Source organism: Carassius carassius, chromosome 39 (genome assembly GCF_963082965.1).
Source record: "Carassius carassius chromosome 39, fCarCar2.1, whole genome shotgun sequence".
In the NCBI taxonomy this organism is placed as follows: Eukaryota; Metazoa; Chordata; class Actinopteri; order Cypriniformes; family Cyprinidae; genus Carassius; species Carassius carassius.
The window spans coordinates 28,595,707-28,615,110 of NC_081793.1; the positions used below are offsets into that span (position 1 = coordinate 28,595,707).

The window sequence follows — 19,404 nt, forward strand, 5'->3', positions numbered from 1 at the left end:
ACAAAACGAAATTCACTTTAAAGAAAGGCTTTCTATAACAACTTCAACGGTCAAAATCATGTCTGACCTGCTCCATGTCTCATATTGCGCATCCTATCTTACTCGGTCGTGCTGTTCACTTTTCATAAATCAACATAAATGGAAAAAAAATAACATTATAATATTTTAACAAATATGGGACGCGCTTTTTTTAATGGCTACAACAGTATAGTATGCCTACATAGCCTACTCTCTATTTGTACAAATTTCTGCACATTAATTTAATTCTGAATTTTGCACACACAAGTTTAAAGGCATTTGTTCAAATCAAGTTCACGGATAATTGTGCGTGCATTTATTAGCCTAATCATTATGATACTAAAATCCTAACAAATAGGCTATGCTATGTACAAAAAATCAGATGAGCCCATAAAATGAACGGTTAAGCATTTTCCTCCCATAGAAAACCATTATAAGAACGCTTAATGTGGCTTAATGCAGATTAGAATGTCCCCTTATTATGAAATGAAAAGTGATTCGTTCAGTTCAGCGTTCGGCGAAAATATGAACGCGTTCAGTGAACGCGTTCATGCACAACACTGTGTAGCTTACGATAAGATGGGCAACATTAGCTTGTGTATTGTGCAACTTATTGCATTTCGGGGGAAATATTTTTTCTCGTCCTCTAGTTCCGTACATATGACCCATGTAAGCAGCTGTGGTGCAGTCATCCTGACAATCAGTACTTCTGTAAGACCAAGAAGGGCCCACCGGTTGACGGGACAGAGTGTGCGCCAGGAAAGGTGAGACTGTGGTGATTCTTGTCAATGTGACCAAACAATTAAATGAAATTGGTTTATCATATTTCTCATAAAACCTTTATAATAAGCTTGTATATTCAGTTGGCTCAAGAACAAACTGACCTCACTTTGGAGAAATCAGCATTTGAAAAATGTCTCACATCAGACACTTTGCAACCAGCTATTTGCTCTTGGAACAAAACTGACCATTATCTAAATCCCTTAATTGGTTTATAACTCTGGCGTGTTTGCAAGCATTAGCATCTGAGACTACTGATCATACATTCATTTTCAAATTACTTTGAACAAAATAAAAGCTAATATTTAATCTCTTAATTGATAAATATTTAATCTCTTACTTGAACAATATCCATTGATATTTTACCTACAAAATTGAATAATAGCATTGATATTTTAATCTCATAATTAAACAATAGCCTCTTAATTGAACAATATGCATTGATATTTTAATCTCATAATTGAACAATATGCATTGATATTTTAATCTCATAATTGAACAATATCCATTAATATTTTAACCTTATAATTGAACAATATCCATTGATATTTTACCTAAATAATTGAATAATTGCATTGATATTTTAATCTCATAATTTAACAATATCCATTAATATTTTAACCTTATAATTGAACAATATCCATTGATATTTTACCTAAATAATTGAATAATAGCATTGATATTTTAATCTCATAATTGAATAATATGCATTGATATTTTAATCTCATAATTGAACAATATCCATTGATATTTTGATATCATAATTGAACAATAGCCTCTTAATTGAACAATATCCATTAATATTTTAACCTTATAATTGAACAATATCCATTGATATTTTAACCTCATAATTAAACAATATCCATTGATATTTTTATCTCATAATTTAACAATATCCATTGATATTTTACCTACATAATTGAATAATAGCAATGGTATTTTAATCTCATAACTGAACAATATCCATTGATATTTTACCTACAAAATTGAAAAATACCATTGATATTTTAATCTCATAATTGAACAAACTCCATTGATATTTTAACCTCATAATTGAACAAAATCCATTGATATTTTAATATCATAATTGAACAATATCCATTGATATTTTACCTACATAATTGAATAATAGCCAATGGTATTTTAATCTCATAACTAAACAATATCATTGATATTTTAACCTTATAATTGAACAATATCCATTGATATTTTAATCTGATAATTTAATAATGGGTCTTAATTGAACAATGGCCATTGATATTTTAATCTTATAATATAACAGTATCCATTTATATTTTATCTACATAATTGAATAATAGCATTGATATTTTAACCTCATAATTGAACAACAGCCATTGATATTTTAACCTCACAAATGTACAATATCCATTGATATTTTAATCTCATAATTGAACAATATCCATTGATATTTTACCTACATAATTGAATAATAGCATTGAAATTTTAACCTCATAAATAAACAATAGCCATTGATATTTTAATCTCATAATTGAACAATATCCATTAATATTTTACCTACATAACTGAATAATAGCATTGATATTTTAACCTCATAATTGAACAATAGCCATTGATATTTTCATTTCATAATTGAACAATAGCCATTGATATTTAAACCTCATAATTGAACAATATCCATTTATATTTTACCTACATAACTGAGTAATAGCATTGATATTTTAACCTCATAATTGAACGATAGCCTCTTAATCGAACCATATCCATTTATATTTTAATCTCATAATTGAACAATATCCATTGATATTTAACCTACATAATTGAATAATAGCATTGATATTTTAATCTCATAATTGAACAATAGCCTCTTAATTGAACAATATCCATCGATATTTTAATCTCTTGATAGAAGAATAGCCATTGATATTTTAATCTCATAATTGAACAATAGCCTCTTGATTGAACAATAGCCATTGATATTTTTAACTCTTACGTGGCAACTAACATGGTCATATGACGCAGTGTAATAATGTATTAATGGTTGTGTGTTTGTGACGCAGTGGTGTTTTAAGGGCCACTGCATCTGGAGGTCATCCAATCAGCCCTACGGTCACGACGGAGGCTGGAGTTCCTGGGGAAAGTTCGGCTCGTGTTCTCGTACCTGTGGAGGAGGCGTTCGGTCCCGCAGCCGCCAGTGCAACAACCCTGTGTGCGTTACAAACCTGCTTACACCAGCTCATGACTCAATGAACCCGCTCTGTTATTCATGTCCTCTCTGTCTCTGCAGGCCTGCGTACGGAGGTCGTGATTGTCCCGGTACAACGTTCGATTATCAGGTGTGTAACACAGAGGACTGTCCCGGTCCATACGAGGACTTCAGAGCGCAGCAGTGCGTCCAGCGCAGCAACAAATACCACAATAACATCAAACACACGTGGCTGCCATATGAACACCCTGATGGTGAGACAAACGCTGCTTAATCCATATTTCACTTATATATATTCAGATATAAAGCATTTATATTAACCAACGGGTGAACATGTAAATGTGTTGTTAAAATATCGAAATATTAACTTATCTGAATGATTTGAAGATATTTGGCCGAACAAAAATGTTTGGAAATCCTTGGTTCCAGAAAATTTATTAAAGGATGCAAATATTAATATATGAATGGTTACATGATATAGCAAATAAAATATTAAAATAATGTAATATAAAATAATAATACATTACATATTAAAATATTGTAATATTTATTTTTACAATAAAAATAATGATTTGTAATATATTTAAATACAGCTTTGTTTAGGCTTTTATTTCAGTTGCAATTATTTATTTTAATTTTACATTTTCATAATTGAAATAATTATCAACTTTTCATCAATTAACAAACCACAGTTTTCTGGAGCATTTTACTATATTTTTGTAATCTTAAAACACAAGTATGTTGCGTGCTTATGAACCAATTAATTTTCATGTACGTTTTATATATACACACACACACAAACAGCTGATTTTATTTTGTATTATTATTATTGTTTAGTTGTATTAGCTGTTATTTTAGCTGTTGTATTAGCTGTTATAGCTGATGTTGAATACAGATGTTTTTGGAATTATAATTTCATTCATCAAGGACACATTAAAATGATCAAAAGTGTCATTAAAGACATTTATAATGTTACAAAAGATTTCATATAAATGCTGTTCTTTCTAAGTTTATATTTGTCTGTGAATCCTGAAAAATAAAATGCATCACAGTTTCCACAAAAATATTAACTGTTTTCATCATTGATAATAATCAGAATTTATCATCAATATTTTCATGATTTCTGAAGATCATGTGACACTGAAGACTGGAGAAATGATGATGAAAATACAGCGGAGCATCACAGAAATAAATTACACTTTAACAGATATTCACACAGAAAACTGCTGTTTTAAATTGTAATAATATTTCACAATTTTTAATGTATTTCTGATCAAATGAATGCAGCCTTGGTGAGCAGAAGAGACTCTTTCAAAAACATTAAAACTTACCGACCCCAAACTTCAGTCTCTCTGAAGGAGCGTAGGACTCACTGTGACCCTAAAACGGCTGAAGACCACCACAGACACAAGACACTGGAACAAAATGTTCCTCCCAGAAACCGATAGAGAAAATAAGTACAGGCTGAGGAGCAGAGAGACATAAAGAGAAAAACACTCTTTAAATGCACATATACATCAAAGGCATTCATTTTGGCTGTCTCTCGTGGTGAAGGAAATCTATTTAACATGTTTAGTGTACGATTTGATGTGAGTCACGGCTCACCTTGAAACACATTTCTCTTTTGTTCATCTCTCATCTGCATTTCATGAGCTGTAAACTCTCTTGACAGCATGTAGGTGGTCATTTCGCAGCCGCTTTTATTCACAGCGGTACTTTAATTAGAAACAGACCTTAGGAAATTACTCCTGTGCCTGTCAGTTCATGTCTGCAGCTTATCTGTACACTTAAAGTCACTGTGATGTTTGCAAAATCCCATTAACCTTTATACAAAGAGACGAGTCCTTTAATATTAGTAATGCATTTACACAGGACTGATTTGTGATCTTCAGAGGAGAGATGTTGACGTCTCGTGGCTGTTTGTGTATTTCAGAGGCTCATAAGTGTGAGTTGAGCTGCCGCTCTAAAGAGACAGCTGAAGTCGTGTTCATGAACCAGGTGATGCATGATGGGACACGCTGCAGTTACACGGATTCGTTCAGCGTCTGCGCTCGAGGAGAGTGTCTGGTGAGAATCATTTCATGTGCATGAACACAATACTGATGTCTGATTCATTCACAGAAGCTGGTGCATTTGCATTATCTGATTAAGACACGAAATATAACTAATATAACTTAAAACTACAATATAGAACTTTTTAAATAATCATCTGAAATATATCAAATAAGAAGATGGAAAGTTTGGGGTTGGTAAGTTATTTTAATGTTTTTTGTTTTTTTTTTGCTCACCAAAGCTGCATATACTTAATCAGAAAGACAGTAAAATTGTGAAATATTATTATAATTTAAAACAGCTGTTTTCTATGTGAATATCTGTTAAAATATAATTTATTCCTGTAACGTAAAGCTGTATTTTCAGCATCATTCCTCCAGTCTTCAGTGTCACATGATCTGCAGCAATCATGAAAATATGATGATTTGCTGCTTAAGAAACATTTCTGATTATTATTAATGTTAAAAACAGTTGATATTTTTGAGGAAACCGTGATGCATTTTATTTTTCAGGATTCACAGATGAAATAGAAATCTTTTCTAACATTATAAATGTCTTTGATGTCACTTTTTATCAATTTAATGCATATTTAAACACTTTTTTTAAACAGGTTTGTTGTGCAAATAAATGTAGTTGCAATGATTCCAACTCAAACTGAGCTAGGAGACCCATCATTGATTCATCTTGCTTTCTGTTTCTATAAAATATGAATGAATGAATCTATCTCTCAGCACGTCGGCTGTGATAAGGAGGTGGGATCATACAAACAGGAGGATAAATGCGGCGTCTGTGAGGGCGACAACTCACACTGCCGAACCGTCAAACTCACGCTCACCAAAACCCCGAAGAAGACAGGTACAAGCTCAGACGGAGAGCAAACACCACGTTTCATTATTTACTACAGAAGCGTTCATTTCAATCTTTCTCTCTGTCCCAGAAAACTTAAACGCCTTCGCTTCGCTTACTTTGTTTCTTTTTGTTTTGAATCCCTGAGCTCATGTCCAGCTCCTGCCGAGAGCCTGATTTATCAGAGATGATGTGAAGTGTTTTAATGTGGAGTACATTGAGTTTTATTTTACTACATAAGACGAGTTACAGAGAGGTTGATGTTTGCTCTGTTCAGAATAGCATATAACTCTTAATTTGTAATATATAGACTTTATAGTATGGTATAAAGCAGTGTTGTTTTAAATAACATTTTTTAAAACATTTTCATTTCATTCAGTAATACATTTTATGAATACTGTGTGCATTATAAATGAATAAATAACTACATTTAAACTATATACATATATATATGCAAAATATATAAAAAAAATAAATATTAGATTAAAAGTAAATAAAAATAAAAATGTTGTTTTAGTAACAAACTTAAAAAAATATATTTATAAAACTATAAAAAATTATTTTCATTGTGAAGTAAAATAAATTAAAAATTAAGTGCTAAAATTACGAAAACTGAAAAAATCTTCTGAATAAAATCTTTTTTTTTTTTTGTATGTGGTAAAATGTTTTATTTTAATGAAAATGAATTAATTAGTCCTAAAAAAGACCTGATTTGCTTTATGCCAAATATAATTTATGATTCTGTTATGAAATATTAGCAGGACTTTTCATTGCGAGGTTCGTCTATTCGATTGTTTTTTCATCTAAAACGCCTCGGGACAAAAATGAAGATGAGCTCTGTACCTCGGAATCTCTAAAGCATCTCTGTGTTTCGTTTTTTCATAACCAGACGAATCTCTCTCTCTCTCACACATTAAAATCAGAATAATGAGATTTTTTTGTTACGGTTATGTGTTTTATTATTATGGAAATAACTTCATTGGTGCTAAACTTGGACTCATTTGCTTTGTGCAAAATACAACTAGTGGTGTCTGTATGAAATCTGAGTGAAATATTGGGCTGTTTCTTGACGAGCGTGATCACTCGAGCTCTCGCTCTGTTCGTTAGGTTTGCTGAAGATGTTTGATATTCCTGCTGGTGCTCGGCACATTGTGATCGAGGAGAATGAAACGTCGCCTCACATAATTGGTGAGTTTGTACCTGTGAAACACTGCATTTCTCCAGCGGCACAAACCCAGGGCAGCCATGCATCCTACTGAGACCAATTACTGCCTTCCCATCATGCTTTGTGTGCCGTCTTAGACTCCCCAACATCCCCAGCTTAAGCTGTTTTTTTTCTGATTGTTTTGTGTTTCTTTTCTTTTACTTTGAATCCCTAAACTCATGTTCAGCCCTTGCTGAGAGCCTGATTTAAAGTCAGAGAAAATATGAAGTGTTTTAATGCAAAGTACAGAGACTTTTATTTTATGTCAATAAAACCATATGCACAATGGTTGATGTTGGCTGTGTTCAGAGTAGCTTACTACTACTCTTAATATTTGTGCACTTTATAGTACATAGACTCTATAGTGTGGTATATAGCAGAATTATTAAAAGCATTTTCATTCATATATTTCATTAATTCACTGAAGTGATTTTTGAATAGATATATGAAATTCAAATAAAACTGAAATGATAAAATATAAATATTAGATGAATAAAGATTAGAAATGTTGTCTTGACAATTTACTGAAATAAAATAAGTTTAAATTCAAGTACTAAATAACTATAACTGATTAATTAAAACTAAATTTAAATATTTTTTTTAAATAATAAGAATGGGGTGGGGGGGCATTAGACGTTACTTAAACTTAAAAAAAAAAAAGTATCTACTGCACAATATTGTAAAATTACTAAAACAGGAATAAAAATAAATTAAATTAGAATTATAAAAAAAAAAAAAAAAAAATGAAAAACCGACAACATTGAAAACCGAAATAAAAAAAACATATTCAATATATTAATTCAAACTGTAATAGCATTATGAAATTTGACAATATAAGACAATTAAAATTAAATAGAAGATAAATATGTTATATTGTAGCATACACTATAGTTTGAAACATGTATGACTCCTGTTAGAAACTAGTATATACTGCACAATACTGATCATCTTCAGCATCTCTTTTCTTTACAAACTGAGTTACAGTAACAATAATAAAAAGGCCACAGATGCTCTCAAGGTGTATTGAACCCATAATATTCCTCTAAAGATGTTTCCGTTGCTTTTTCCTTTCCATCCTCAGCCGTTAAAAATCAGGTCACGGGAAGTTTCATCTTGAACGCCAAGGGAGAAGAAATCACGTCCAAAGCTTTCATTGAGAACGGCCTGGAGTGGGAGTATTCACTGGCGAACGGCAGAGAGTCGCTGAAGACGGTCGGGCCGCTCCACGAAGGCATCGTGGTGCTGGTAAGAGCGGCGTAAACGCTGCTGCCGTCAGGTTGGGTTTATACAGTGGGTGCTGAGTTTGAGTTTGTCGTTTTGGACAGATCGTCCCGCAGGCCGAGGACACCAAGATCAGTCTGAGTTACAAATACATCATTCATGAAGATCTTCTTCCGGTCATCACTAACAACAACGTGCTGCTGGCCGAACTGGACACGTACGAATGGGCGCTGAAGAGCTGGTCACAGTGCTCCAAACCCTGCGGTGGAGGTGTGCCACTGAACACACAACACAATTATTACACGGCAGGTCAAAGATTTGGAAAGAAGCTTCTTACTTTCACTAAGGCTCCAGTACAGTGAAATATTGCTGTTTAGAATAACTGTTTTCTATTTTTCTAACTTAATCCTGTGATGCAAAGCTGATTTTCACTTGTGAGAAAAAAAGCTGGATCTTTTAATTCCATGCTGGAAAAAGAAACAGAATTGCAAGATGTGAGATGAAATGTCACGGTTACCTTTTGTTCACAATTCAGACTTATTTTAATTATTTTTGGCATATCAGACTTATAAACTAATTGCGAAATATAAACTCTGAGATGTTGCAGAAAAGTGAGCGAAATGTAAACTTGATATCACGGGAAAAAATTCTGAACTTTGATGTGTAAACTTACAATTGCATGAAAAAATTTCAGAACTTTTTCAAGATTTAAACTCGCAAAATTGCGAGAAAACTGCCTGAATTGCGAGATGTTAAATTGCAATTGCAAGGAAAATCCAGATGTTATCTCACAATTATGACGAAGAAAGTTTGAACTGCGAAATGTAAACCTGCAATCATGAGAAACAATTCTGAACTTTAAGATGTAAACTTACAATTGCATGAAAAAATTTCAGAACTTTTTCAAGATTTAAAATCGCAATTGCATGAAAAATGTCAGAACTTCTTCAAGATTTAAACTCGCAATTGCATGAAAAATGTCAGAACCTCTTTAAGATTTAAACTCGCAATTGCATGAAAAATGTCAGAACTTCTTCAAGATTTAAACTCGCAATTGCATGAAAAATGTCAGAACTTCTTCAAGATTTAAACTCACAATTGCATGAAAAATGTCAGAACTTCTTCAAGATTTAAAATCGCAATTGCATGAAAAATGTCAGAACTTCTTCAAGATTTAAACTCGCAATTGCATGAAAAATGTCAGAACTTCTTCAAGATTTAAACTCACAATTGCATGAAAAATGTCAGAACTTCTTCAAGATTTAAAATCGCAATTGCATGAAAAATGTCAGAACTTCTTCAAGATTTAAACTCGCAATTGAGAATCGAGAAAAATGTCTGAATTGTGGATTGCAAAATTGCAATCGCAAGAAAGAGTCAGAATTGCAAGAAAGAAAGCATAAATGCAAAAAAAAGTCAGATTTTTGAGGTGTAAACTTGCAATTCCAAGAAAAATCTGAATGTAATCTCGCAATTTGCGGCAAAAAAAGAAAAGAAAAAAAACTGATTTGTGAGATGTCTGAACTTCATGAAAAAAATCCATAATTCTTCCATAATTTTTACTGTGTTTTTGATCAAATAAATGCATCTTGATAAGCACAAGATACTTTTTTTAACAACCACTTCGAAAAAATCATCCTCATTCCGAAGGTTTGACCTGTAGTGTATGAATGCATATATTAAACCATGTAAGTGCTAATGCACGTGTTCCTCAGGTGTCCAGTACACTAAATACGGCTGTCGGAGGAAGAGCGACGGGCGTCTGGTTCAGAGGAACTTCTGCGAGATCAGTAAAAAGCCCAAACCCATCCGTAAACGCTGCAACACCAACAGCTGCAGCCAGCCCACGTGAGTCCCACACGAGCATTAAGAGTCACCTGAGACCTGGCTGAATCCTGAGCGAGGTGTGTGTTTGTGTGCAGGTGGGTGCTGGAGGAGTGGGGTCCATGCAGTAAGTCCTGCGGGAAGCTAGGATATCAGTCTCGTGTGGTCCAGTGCATGCAGCCGCTCCAGAACGGCACCAACAGACCCGTTCAAACTAAATACTGCAGCGAGGAGCGTCCTGAGACCCGCAGAGCCTGTAACAGCAGCACCTGCCCGTCTCAGTGGAGGACTGGAGCCTGGTCACAGGTGAGGCTTTATTAGCAGACAAACAAACAAAAAATAAGATTCCTGAGCAAGTCATTTTGTGATTTGGTGCCTAAAACCCCCTTAAATTGAGGTAGAAATCACTGTGAATCTTTTATTATTAAACAGCAGTAAAAGGAGATTAGTAAAAGACAACAATAAATAGTTGCATTTAATAATAAAAAAAAAAAATAATTTTAATAATATAATCATTTAAAAAAACTTCAGTGCGAACATATATAGTTTATTATTTACATTTTTCGAAATACTTTGACAATAAAGTCGAAATACTTCGAGAATAAAGTTGAAATACTTTGAGAATAAAGTCGAAATACTTCGAGAATAAAGTTGAAATACTTTGAGAATAAAGTCGAAATACTTTGACAATAAAGTCGAAATACTTCGAGAATAAAGTCAAAATACTTTGAGAATAAAGTCGAAATACTTTGACAATAAAGTCGAAATACTTTGAGAATAAAGTCAAAATACTTTGAGAATAAAGTCGAAATACTTTGACAATAAAGTCGAAATACTTCGAGAATAAAGTTGAAATACTTCGAGAATAAAGTCAAAATACTTTGAGAATAAAGTCGAAATACTTTGACAATAAAGTCGAAATACTTCGAGAATAAAGTTGAAATACTTTGAGAATAAAGTTGAAATACTTTGAGAATAAAGTCGAAATACTTCGAGAATAAAGTCAAAATATTACGAGAATAAAGTCGAAATACTTTGAGAATAAAGTCGAAATACTACGAGAATAAAGTCTAAATACTTCGAGAATAAAGTTGAAATATTATGAGAATAAAGTCGAAATATTACGAGAATAAAGTCAAAATACTTTGAGAATAAAGTCGAAATACTTTGACAATAAAGTCGAAATACTTCGAGAATAAAGTCGAAATACTACGAGAATAAAGTCTAAATACTTCGAGAATAAAGTTGAAATATTATGAGAATAAAGTCGAAATACTTCGAGAATAAAGTCGAAATACTACGAGAATAAAGTCTAAATACTTCGAGAATAAAGTTGAAATATTATGAGAATAAAGTCGAAATATTACGAGAATAAAGTCAAAATACTTTGAGAATAAAGTCAAAATACTTTGACAATAAAGTCGAAATACTTCGAGAATAAAGTTGAAATACTTTGAGAATAAAGTCTAAATACTTTGACAATAAAGTCGAAATACTTCGAGAATAAAGTTGAAATACTTTGACAATAAAGTCGAAATACTTCGAGAATAAAGTCGAAATACTTTGACAATAAAGTCGAAATACTTTGAGAATAAAGTCGAAATACTTCGAGAATAAAGTCGAAATACTTCGAGAATAAAGTTGAAATACTTTGAGAATAAAGTTGAAATACTTTGAGAATAAAGTCGAAATACTTCGAGAATAAAGTCGAAATACTTCGAGAATAAAGTCGAAATACTTTGACAATAAAGTCGAAATACTTCGAGAATAAAGTTGAAATACTTTGAGAATAAAGTCGAAATACTTCGAGAATAAAGTTGAAATACTTTGAGAATAAAGTCGAAATACTTTGACAATAAAGTCGAAATACTTCGAGAATAAAGTCAAAATACTTTGAGAATAAAGTCGAAATACTTTGACAATAAAGTCGAAATACTTTGAGAATAAAGTCAAAATACTTTGAGAATAAAGTCGAAATACTTTGACAATAAAGTCGAAATACTTCGAGAATAAAGTCGAAATACTTCGAGAATAAAATCAAAATACTTTGAGAATAAAGTCGAAATACTTTGACAATAAAGTCGAAATACTTCGAGAATAAAGTTGAAATACTTCGAGAATAAAATCAAAATACTTTGAGAATAAAGTCGAAATACTTTGACAATAAAGTCGAAATACTTCGAGAATAAAGTCGAAATACTTCGAGAATAAAGTCAAAATACTTTGAGAATAAAGTCGAAATACTTTGACAATAAAGTCGAAATACTTCGAGAATAAAGTTGAAATACTTCAAGAATAAAATCAAAATACTTTGAGAATAAAGTCGAAATACTTTGACAATAAAGTCGAAATACTTTGAGAATAAAGTCGAAATACTTTGAGAATAAAGTCGAAATACTTTGAGAATAAAGTCGAAATATTATGAGAATAAAGTCAATATTATGAGAATAAAGTTGAAATACTTTGATAGTAAAGTCGAAATATTACGAGAATAAAGTCAAAATATTATGAGAATAAAGTTGAAATACTTCGAGAAAAAGGTCGAAATATTACGAGAATAAAGTCTAAATACTTCAAGAATAAAGTCAAAATATTACGAGAATAAAGTCAAAATACTTTGAGAATAAAGTCGAAATATTACGAGAATAAAGTCAAAATACTTCGAGAATAAAGTCAAAATACTTTGAGAATAAAGTCGAAATATTACGAGAATAAAGTCAAAATACTTTGAGAATAAAGTCGAAATACTTCGAGAATAAAGTCAAAATATTACGAGAATAAAGTCAAAATACTTTGAGAATAAAGTCAAAATATTACGAGAATAAAGTCAAAATACTTTGAGAATAAAGTCAAAATATTACGAGAATAAAGTCTAAATACTTCAAGAATAAAGTCAAAATATTACGAGAATAAAGTCAAAATACTTTGAGAATAAAGTCGAAATATTACGAGAATAAAGTCAAAATACTTTGAGAATAAAGTCGAAATACTTCGAGAATAAAGTCAAAATATTACGAGAATAAAGTCAAAATACTTTGAGAATAAAGTCGAAATACTTCGAGAATAAAGTCAAAATATTACGAGAATAAAGTCAAAATACTTCGAGAATAAAGTCAAAATATTACGAGAATAAAGTCAAAATACTTTGAGAATAAAGTCGAAATACTTCGAGAATAAAGTCGAAATATTACGAGAATAAAGTCAAAATACTTTGAGAATAAAGTCGAAATATTACGAGAATAAAGTCAAAATATTACAAGAATAAAGTCTAAATACTTCGAGAATAAAGTTGAAATATTATGAGAATAAAGTCGAAATATTACGAGAATAAAGTCAAAATACTTTGAGAATAAAGTCGAAATATTACGAGAATAAAGTCAAAATACTTTGAGAATAAAGTCGAAATACTTCAAGAATAAAGTCGAAATATTACAAGAATAAAGTCTAAATACTTTGAGAATAAAGTTGAAATATTATGAGAATAAAGTCGAAATATTACGAGAATAAAGTCAAAATACTTTGAGAATAAAGTCGAAATACTTCGAGAATAAAGTCAAAATACTTTGAGAATAAAGTCTAAATACTTCGAGAATAAAGTTGAAATATTATGAGAATAAAGTCGAAATATTATGAGAATAAAGTCGAAATATTATGAGAATAAAGTCGAAATATTACGAGAATAAAGTCAAAATATTACGAGAATAAAGTCAAAATACTTTGAGAATAAAGTCGAAATATTACGAGAATAAAGTCGAAATATTACAAGATAAAGTCAAAATACCTTGAGAATAAAGTTTAAATATTATGAGAATAAAGTCGAAACACTTCGAGAATGATAAATAAATAAATAGATAAATAAATAAATAAATCGAGTTAAACTTTGAATAAAGTTGAAATGTTTCAAGAATTTAAATATTAGAAATTAAAGTTGACTTTATTTTCATAATTTCGACTTTATTCTCAAATATTACGACTTTAATCTCCTAATCTTAATCTTTAAAAAAAAAAAAAAAAATTCAACGTGCAACTAAAACGCCGTCATAGCTAAGAACTTCATTTGGACTACTTTAAAGGCAATATTCTCCAAATTATTATTATCATTATTGATTTTTTTTTTGCACCCTCAGATTTTCAAGTAGTTGTATCTCAGCCAAATGTTGTCCGATCCTAACAAACCATATATCAATTGAAAATGTATTTATTCATCTTTCAGATTATGTATAAATCTCAATTTAAACCCTTATGACTGGCTTCACACCCATATTTCCTCATGCACCTCATGCACATGAAGATGTTTGTGTTTCCTGTCTGGATGTGATTGTTTCCTGTAGTGTTCGGTGAGCTGCGGTGAAGGGATCCAGCAGCGTCAGGTCATCTGCTCCGGACAGTGTGATGCAAACAAACCCGAATCCATGTCCGTCTGCAAGCTTCCTCCCTGCACAGGTGAAGCAAACACAAGATCATATAAGACGCTGATGAGCCTTTCTGTCAACAGCTTTAGGAGGCTTTAGTGTTTCCAAACCAGTCTTTCTGACCCTGTTGTGACTTCCTGTCTGACAGGAAATGTGTCTCTGTGGTGTTTTCCCCCAGGAGAACCGTCTTTACCCAGTCCCACTAAAGATTCCCTGGAGAATTTGACCACTGAGGAGGAGAAACTACCGGAAAACACTCTGGATAAAATCTCTAGTAAGTGACTCATCAATACAGATACTGATTATTGATCAGGCCAGTGATCCACTTCTGTGTTTATTCACTGACACGTTCACATTTACTGCATTTATTTGACAAGAAATACAGTAAAAATTCTGAAATATTATTACAATGTAAAATAGCTGTTTTCTGTGAGAATATCAGTTAAAATGTAATTTATTCCTGTGATGTAAACCTGAATTTTCAGTGTCACATGATCTTCAGAAATCATTTTAATATGATGATTTGCTGCTCATGAAATATTTCTGATTATTATCAATGTTGAAAACACTTAATATTTTTGTGGAAATTGTCAATTTTTCAGGATTCACAGATGAAATAGAAAGTTCAAAAGAACAGAATTTATTTGAAATAGAAATATTTTGTCACGTTATAAATGTCTTTACTGTCACTTTTGATCAATTTAATGTGTCCTTGATTAATAAAAGTATTAATTTATGTATCAAGTATTAAAAACTGGATGGTAGTATATTGTCATATATTCATGTTTTTTACAGTGTGTGCCAATCAGTACTTATGATAAAACTTAAATCAGTAATATAATTGCAGTTTATAAAATTTTTATATTTTAATAAAAATAAATTCTAGAAATATTATATTATTATTATATTATATTATAATATAATTATATTATAATAAAATTGTTTTAAGAGTTATTGTATATTTAAATGAATGAATACTCACCTAAATACATATTAATATATTTAATTTATACAAAATATTTGATTGTTTTATTATTTTTGTTTTAAAATATATTTATTTGAGTAATTTTACTAATTACCGTACAGTTAAGTTAACGAATACTGATCTAAATATATTCATATATGCAATTGATGGCGTTTTAATTGGGATGGGATTTTTATTATTCCTGTTATCCTGTTATAAAATGAATTTATTATATTAACAAATCTTGTATTAATATTATTAGCTACTGTATATTTAAATTCACATATACCCATGTAAATATAATAAATATATTTTCATTATATATAATGTAAGTTAGTTTATATTTAACATAATATGTTTACGTCCTGAAACGTTTCTTCCAGATGAGCCGTGTTTGGGTGATAAGTCCATCTTCTGTCAGATGGAGGTTCTGGCGCGCTACTGCTCCATCCCGGGATATCAGAAGCTCTGCTGCGAATCCTGTAACAGGAAGTTGGGTTTCAGTACGGTTTCTCCAGACGTTCATCCTCCCTTCTCTTGGCTACCGGATTTCACTTTCCCTCATCTACTTCAAACGAATCCCGCCCCGACACAACAGATGCAGCCTCAGACGTCTGTATCTCCATCTACACACATCCACACCCCTACAGCAGCCACCCAGACACCACGACCCACTTCCTCGAGCCCGAAAGCGGACGAGAGCACGTCTCATCCGGAGCTCGTCACCTCACTTCTACCTCCAGACGGTCTCCAGAACCAGAGCACCACTGTGGACTCGCTGGTCACATGATCGCCGACCAATCAGACAGCAGCTAGCGGTTACCTCAGAACGAACTACGTTACCCACAATCCTCTGCTCCGTGTGTTGAAAACGGTGAACGGTGCTGTTCTTGAAACGCAGTGGCTCAATCCGTGTTTTTTTTGTGTGTGTGTTCAGGACTGCTCTTCACTTTTTAGCGTGTTTGTGGCTGTAGCACATCGTTATTCGCTATTCGTTATTTTGAGTCTAGCTGCATACGTTTGCTTTGTAACTCTGACGTAGTTTTGTGATTGACCGATTTTAGCAGAGTTCAACGAAGATATCCAAGGTTTCCTTTAAGTTAAATACTAATCTAGCTCCATTTTATTGTCAGACAAAAAAAAACAAGGCAACAAATCCAGATTGAAATCAACTTTTTAAGCTTTGCAATCTTTTCGAACTTTTTCAAACTTTCTGGTCCGGCTTTCTCAGGCTGTCTTGACAAACTTTTTTATCTAACAATTTTATTATTAGTCAGCTAAACATGTATTATGCCAAGATGAATCTAAGTCTCTAGACCTGACTTCAGAAAGATACAAAAGTGCCCTGGTCATCTCGCAGCTTCCTCCAAACGGAGACAGGAACTAACAATTGGAAATGTGCTTTGATTAAGTCCTATATGTGGAGCATTTACACCTTTGGGTACAGACTGTAATTTGCATGAAAGTGCACATTCTCTACAATAAGCAACATATCTCTAAACTCTTTAGTAGCCTACCTTTTAGTCTGCTTCTTGTGAGATTGAGAGCATCGCACACCTTTCAAATGATCCCAGACATGATTGTGAACCACAGTAGCATACATTATAGTATGCTATTGACCTTTGTGAGTGAGCTGAGTGAAGGGAAGGAAGTGAGAAAGGAGCAAAAGAAGAGGCGAGAGAGAAGCTTGACTCGGCGAGATGTAGAAACAGATGCCTGAACGTTAATAGATGACCTGAGATCAAATAATGCACTCGTTTCTGCTGTTTCTAAATAATTATTAACACAATAACAGTCATCTCCCCAAATCCTTTCGCTAAAATTGCTATAGTATATGATCATTTTTGTTGGAGATTCAATGTGAAAATATTGTCAAAATGTGCAGCACGTGACAGAGCACACGGTTTTAATACACCACTTATCTAAAACTATTAATTGGAAATTAATTAAAATAAATAGTGGCTTAGTAAAATCACTAGAATTTAAATGTTGTCCTGGCAATTAACTGAAATATTTTTAAGTACTAATATTACTGAAATTTACAATGAAAAAAAATAAAGCTATATATATATACAGTACTGACCAAAAGTTTAGAAACATTACTATTTTTAATGTTTTTGAAAGAAGTTTCTTCTGCTCATCAAGCCTGCATTTATTTGATCAAAAATACAGAAAAAACAGTAATATTGTGAAATATTATTACAACTTAAAATAATAGTTTTCTATTTGAATATACTTTAAAAAAATAATTTATTCCTGTGATGCAAAGCTGAATTTTCAGCATCATTCCTCCAGCTTCAGTGTCACATGTAACATCAGTCGATCACATGATCATTTAGAAATCATTCTAATATTCTGATTTATTATGAGTGTTGGAAACAGTTCTGCCGTCTCATATATTTGATCAATAAAAGGTTAAAAAGAACTGCATTTATTAAAAAAAAAAAAAGAATTCTAATAATATATATTCTAATAATATTTTTTTTTTACTATCACTTTTTATCAATTTAACACATCCTTGCTGAATAAAAGTATTGATTTTATTTTAAAAAAAGAAAGAAAAAAAATTACTGACCCCAGATTACTGACCAGTAGTGTATATTGTTATTACAAAATATTTATATTTTAAAAACATAGCTTCTTTTTTTTCTTCTTTTTTTTTTCTTTTTATTCATCAAAGCATCCTAAAAAAGTATCACATGTTCTGAACAAACATGAAGCAGCAGAACTGTTTCCAACTTTGATAATGAATCATCATATTAGAATGATTTCTAAAGGATCATGTGATAATGATCCTAAAAATTCAGCTTTGCATCACAGAAATAAATGATCATTTAAAGTATAATACATTTAAAAACTATTATTTTAAATTGTAATAATATATCACAATATTAAATTTTTTTCTGTATTTTTGATCGAATAAATGCAGGCTTGATGAGCAGAAGAAACTTCTTTCAAAAACATTAAAATAGTAATGTTTCCAAACTTTTGGTCTGTACTGTATAAACATACAAATAAGAAAAGCACATAACAAAATTACTAAAAATGAAAATATAAAAATAAAAGCAAATTCAAAATGTAAAGAAATATTGAAATAAAATATGCATTTTTATATATTTATATATATTTATGTCTATTTTGAAATGTAAAAAACAAAGCTTAAATATATATATATACATACACTAATAATCAAAAGGTTTGGATCAGTGAGACTTGTAATGTTTTAAAAAATTATCTTCTGCTCATCAAGGCTGCATTTATTAGATTAAAAATACAGAAAAAAAACCTGTTAATCTCGCAATATGATATTACAATATAAAATAATGGTTTCTATTTTAATATCCTTTAAATATAATTTATATAATTTATATTTTTGGTTTAATTAATAAATCTTTGCTATTACTTCTTATCAATTTAACACATCCTTGTTGGATAAAAGTTTTAATTTCTTTCAAAAAAAGAAAGAATAAAAATGTATTGACCACCAAACTTTTGAATTGTAGTGTATACCGTTAGAAAAGATTTCTATTTTAAATAAACGCTCTTCTTTTTAACTTTTTTATTCACTGAAGACTGGAGTAATGACGCTGAAAATGCAGCTGCGCATCACAGGAAAGAGTATTTCTGATTAAATAAATGCAGTTTTAATGAGCAGAAGAAACTCCTGTAAAAAATATAAAAAATTGTTATGATCCCAAACTTTTGACCGGTAGTGTAAATATATATATATATATATATACATATACACACACACACACACATAAGCTAATTGGAAATATATATAAAAATATATATATAATGCAATTATAAATACATTTAATATATAGTAATTTTGCTTTTCTAATTTTTATTTGATAGATAATTTTTTATTTGATTTTATTTGATATATATATATATA

General features: G+C 31.1%; 1 protein-coding gene across 1 annotated transcript in view; it reads left to right on the forward strand.

The window, feature by feature from the left end:
- LOC132121172 (A disintegrin and metalloproteinase with thrombospondin motifs 14-like) overlaps positions 1-16,296 on the forward strand; it is a 50,616-nt gene extending 34,320 nt beyond the window's left edge. The window contains exons 10-22 of the mRNA XM_059530356.1: positions 669-782; positions 2,838-2,986; positions 3,065-3,237; positions 4,917-5,050; positions 5,767-5,890; positions 6,989-7,069; positions 8,167-8,330; positions 8,411-8,576; positions 10,022-10,154; positions 10,229-10,436; positions 14,462-14,573; positions 14,721-14,816; positions 15,890-16,296. Coding sequence (XP_059386339.1) covers positions 669-782; positions 2,838-2,986; positions 3,065-3,237; positions 4,917-5,050; positions 5,767-5,890; positions 6,989-7,069; positions 8,167-8,330; positions 8,411-8,576; positions 10,022-10,154; positions 10,229-10,436; positions 14,462-14,573; positions 14,721-14,816; positions 15,890-16,296 — 2,061 coding nt within the window. The remainder of the gene's footprint in view (positions 1-668; positions 783-2,837; positions 2,987-3,064; positions 3,238-4,916; positions 5,051-5,766; positions 5,891-6,988; positions 7,070-8,166; positions 8,331-8,410; positions 8,577-10,021; positions 10,155-10,228; positions 10,437-14,461; positions 14,574-14,720; positions 14,817-15,889) is intronic.
- Positions 16,297-19,404: the final 3,108 nt, after the last annotated feature.